Here is a 5,078-nt window from a genome sequence, read left to right as displayed (position 1 = left end):
GGCAGGATAGAAACACTAACCTAAATAGCGGTTGTGTATAATCTTGTTATAATCAATGTCCACAATAACTGGGCCAAGTGCACATATAGTCATTTTTAGGGATGCTATTTAGGGATTAACTAATACTTATTTTGTCCTGAAATTTTAAACTAAAAATATTTAAACTGAAAAACTGAAATTCACAATGCACTGGCTAATTCCTAAATAGCGGCCCTTTAGAATAGCTATCTGGTGTCATTTCTACACAATAACTGGCTATTTTGTGTAAAAAATCCGGAGCACAAAAACGACGTCATATAATAGGTAGAACTGGTGTCTTTTTTTGCTGGGGGAAGAAAGAAAAGTTACTTCGCCGGCGTTGTGCCCTACTTGCTTATAAAGAAATTTTGCTCCGGCGAAGTTGGAGAGAAGAATATAGAGAAATATGGAACTGACTGAAGAAGAGAAAAAGGCACTTCGGGGAAGCAAATTCGCGCCGCTCCCTTCTGCTCCCTCTTCTTCTCGTCCTCAGCCCAGGTATAATAAAGCCAAAAATTAAATTTAAAAAAAAGGCCCGGATCCCCAGGACGCTAATATCTCTGTATGAATAATGATTACTGAGTAAATGGTTATATAGCAGACTTGATATTCAGAAATTGAACAGTTGATCCCAACATTTTTTGGGATTGAGGCATATAGTAGATGTATGTAGATATGGTCATAGAGAGGAATAAATATAGGCCACACGAGAATCCAGAATTTGAATTTTATGGGTTTGGGATATCACCGTAACTGGATTCGAAATTTAATATTTATTCCTATTTAGTAAATTAGTAAAGTTAGTGGGTTCGGCAAACACATAGCTTATCTAGTACATCGGTCTCTATATAGGCGATTAATAATAGATAGCCTATCCCAACTAGTTTGTGAGTGAGGTGGAGTTGATTGATTGATTAATTTGGTATATGGGGGTTGCAGGCTGGCTCACCCTGGAGGACCCATGAAGACTAACAAGGCAGCAGCTTTAGCCAAATTCCTTGAGAGGAAATTGCAGGACCCTAATAGCTTGGCCTCTCTTGATCCCCGTCTCATTGAACTCGCCGTCCAAAATGCTAAACACACTGTTCAATCCAGTACTACTATTTTTTTTTTCCAATTAGGCCACCACTTCTTGGACTGATCATTTCAAATATTTTGCTGGTTTATTATGCTTCTCTAGCTGTGCTAGTGAATCTTGAATTCCCTTTGAGTTTTTACTTGATTTATTGTGATTAAGTATGCGCTATGAAATTGGCAATGCTATTTACTTTATCTTTTTTCGTTCTATCATCGCTTGTCATACCCATTTGATCACTTGATATTTTTTGTTCTGGTTTCTTTACCACTTCAATTGTGCTACATGATCTTGATTATCCTTTGAGTTTTACATGAATTCTTAATATTAAATTATGCACTATGACTGTCCAGTAATGATATCTGCTTCAACTCTTTTTTATTCAATCATCACTTCGCACTCCCTTTTGATCACTTGTTTTGGTGGTTTGCTTGTATATTTAACTGTGCCACAGAATCTTGAATTGCTTTTTGATAACAAAGTTGTACATGATTTTAAAGATCAAATGATGCACTAGGAGAAGGGGAACCTTGGCGCAACGGTAAAAGTTACCGCCGTGAGACCAGGAGGTCACATGTTTAAGCCTCGGAAACAGCTTCTTGCAGAAATGCAAGGTAAGGCTGCATATGTAAAACCCAATTTGGTGCGGCCCTTCTTTGGAGCCTGCTCATAGCGGGAGCTTAATGCACCGGGCTGCCCTTTAGATGATGCACAATGACAATTAGTACTGCTGTTTACGTCTGCTCTTTTTTATTAATCATTACTGCTGCTCCCTTTTGCTTTTTAACTTGATATTTTCTGCTGGTTTCTTAATCACATTAATTGTGCTACACTTGAATACCCTTTTGTGTTTTACATGGTTTCTACATATTAAGTTATGCACAATGACACGGGATCCAAGTTTGGGTTAATGGGGTTTTTCCAGTACTGCTGTCTACTAGTACTATTTTTCTTCCCACCATTTCTTACTCCCATTTGAGCGCTGAAAATTTTCTGCTGGTTTCTTTATCAGTTCAACTGTGCTACAGACCTTGAATACCCTTTTGAGTTTTTCATGATTCTGTTAAGATTGAATATCCATTACTTTTAGTGAATTGCTGATTACATCGCGTATCTCCTTCTGCAGTAAATAATTCAGTTTTAGGTAGCTGGACAATACAATCGCTCAACTTGGAGAAAGTAGATTCTGTATATATAACTAGATCTTTTAGTTCTGTTGCGTGTAGTCTAGCTATGTTTATCCGGCATTTATGCAGGGTCTGAGAACAGTGGCGGACGCACGTGATGTCAAGCGGGTTCAACTATCAAAAAATAATACACATTCATATATGTATAAATTAGGATTAAAGCTGTATAAATTTTGTATAAATATTTTATTTGAACCCACTTGACAACTACTATTTTACGACTAAAGTTATGTACTTCTAAAATTGAACCCGCTTGCACAAAATCCTGGGTTCGTCACTGTTAGTGCATGCAGTATTTCGGCTGACTAAGTTCCCAAGTTGGTTTGCAAAATGATGCCGTAAACTTCATGTCCTTATTTTAGTAATAAACAAATTTTTGGTGAGAAAAACTTGAAATAGAAAGCAGGGCAACTAATTTAATGCTGATAAATTAGCATTTGATTTATCTTACTTTGGGGTTGTGTCTGATCGTTGTTTGGGATTCAGTTTGAAGCTGTGGTACAGTATATACTATCTTTCTGCTAGTCACTAAGTGCCATTTATTTTCCAAAAGCTGACATAAACTTCAAACTTAGTACTCTCCCAAAATAATAAACATGTGATTTCACAACTTTGATTAGTTTGTGGAAAACTTTGTGATCGTAACGGGTGCTTTTTGTTAAATGGGTTACATGATCTAATTGAAGAAACATTGGAAGTCAAAGTTAATAAAAAAAGCATTTGAATTCAATTTTTTTCCCCAGATGACAATCTTTTGTGCAAATACACCATTTTAAGTCTCTTTCTGGTTGAATAGTACCGGACCTCCTTTAGAAGGCAGTCCAATAGACATACAGTTCTAAGGATTTTTATCTTACAGAAGTGGCATTTGAATCCCTATAAAATTGTAAGTTAGATTTGAAATTCATCTCAACTCCAAACTTAACAAAATAATATTTGGATACTGAAAACCAACATTAAAGCCACATGCAGCCAGTCAAAGTAGATTCTACATGTTACATGTTGCTCTGTATTTCAACAGAATTTTTCAGTTCAAAAGTTTTGTTACTTGATTAGGCTTTTCAAACTGAAGATCATTTTGAGGTTTGTTGCTTGAACCTAACCAATAAATAATATGAATATGATTTTAGTTTGTAATGGTATATGAAGTTGCTCATTACCTGTCAATAAATGAGGTGATAGTATTCATCTTATAGAAGTGCCATTCATTTGCATGCCTTTTTAGTTGGTATAAAATTTGGATATTGTGATAGAGCACAATTACTCTCTTACAATTTGGAAATGGAACAGGTGGGCCATCAAGCACAGGAAGAACTGTTCAGCATGTGGATTCTTTTGGTGATTCTGAGGTTTTCGATTTGTGATTTCTATTAAGATTTTTTGCAAGTCAAAGATCTATTAAGTATTCAAGCCTGACTAAGTTGGCACAATCTTTTTCAGGGATCTGCTGAAGAAGAAGAAAATATAAAAATATCCGTCTCAAAGAAAAGTAAGAAAAACAAGAAGAGGAAGAAGAAGTTGAAGAAGGAGAAACAGCACAAGGTATTCTATCAGTATACATATCTTCTATCGTTTATCTTTTGCCTTCCATGTTAGTCCTGAATGTGGTTTTTGCCAGAAACTAGAGGAGTCTTCAAATGGAATGGCGAAAAAACGTAAAAAGCAGCTGAAATTATGATCTACTCGGGCTTTCAAACTTTGATGTTGTTAGATTATTGGAGCTTTGAATAGATAGATGGCATGATAAGAGCCACTAACTTCCTACTACTTCGAGATTTTACAGTTTCAGAGGCTAACTGCACATTCTGTCGTCAATCTTGGTCTTCTCAAATTGAGTTAGTATTCTTTGCTTTGATAGCTGTGCAAGTATTTCATTTTTGTATCATTTTACTGTGTGCTCTGAGATTTTGGAGAGAGTCAGAAACTTTAATAACATTCATAGTTGAGATTTTGGAGAGAGTCAGAAACTTTAATAACATTCATAGTTGAAGGAAATATTTCTTGGTGGTTTAACCTGCAGTACTCTAATGAAATAGGAGAATATGCAGTAAGCATATAAGATAAATCTGAAAAGATGCAATTTTTAAAGGTTAGCCAACACAATCTGCATTAATTATACAAGAAAATTGGAAAAATAGCAATTTTTAAACGTTGGCCAATACATTCTCCTATATGTTATCTGCCCATGAAAAATCCTCCTTTGCAATATGATGCAAAAAAAGAAACAAAGAGTCTGCAAAACCATAATCGAAAAAGATACACTTCCTCTTTTCCATCTTATGTGACTCTTTTCTTTTTTAATCTGTGATTTAATCACCACATAAATCTCATGACTTGTTTAAGAACATAAGTTTTACTAGCAGTACTAGCAGTCTTTTTTTTTTTCCGTTAAACTCTGTGCTGAATCAAACAAGTTCAAATAAAATGAAATGGGAGATCAGTAATTTTTAAACAATAGCCTCCAATATGCTGTGCTTTTCAATATGTTGTGCTCACGAGTCACGACGACGTTACGGTTAAAAAAGGGCCAATAATGCAAAGGATAGACTGCTCGACAAGTTGGCCATTTTACACTTAAAAAGTGATTTATCGATCAATGCCTCAACTTTCAGTCTGCTGAATAACAATTTTTACAATTAAGTGGACAGAGATCTATAAAGAACTGTTCCTTTAATTTTTTCATGATCGCGGCTTATTGTTCATACTTGAAAAAATAAAGGGATTTTATATAAATGTCCCAAATAAGTCCTAATTTACCAACCACTAGCCATTAATTATAGACTTATCAAAATTAGCCA

At 35.2% G+C, this 5,078-nt stretch overlaps 1 protein-coding gene across 1 annotated transcript; it reads left to right on the top strand.

Annotated features, from left to right (window-relative positions):
- The first annotated feature begins 307 nt into the window (after positions 1-307).
- Positions 308-4,289, top strand: LOC107779996 (uncharacterized). The gene is made up of 5 exons (XM_016600499.2): positions 308-516; positions 958-1,112; positions 3,571-3,629; positions 3,721-3,822; positions 3,899-4,289. Exons 1-5 carry the CDS (start codon positions 425-427, stop codon positions 3,956-3,958), a joined length of 468 nt encoding a protein of 155 aa, XP_016455985.1. The 5' UTR covers positions 308-424; the 3' UTR covers positions 3,959-4,289.
- The last annotated feature ends 789 nt before the right edge of the window (positions 4,290-5,078 follow it).

The sequence above is a fragment of the Nicotiana tabacum genome, chromosome 14 (genome assembly GCF_000715075.1).
Source record: "Nicotiana tabacum cultivar K326 chromosome 14, ASM71507v2, whole genome shotgun sequence".
Taxonomy (NCBI): domain Eukaryota; kingdom Viridiplantae; phylum Streptophyta; class Magnoliopsida; order Solanales; family Solanaceae; genus Nicotiana; species Nicotiana tabacum.
This window is presented reverse-complemented; position numbering and strand designations above follow the sequence as displayed.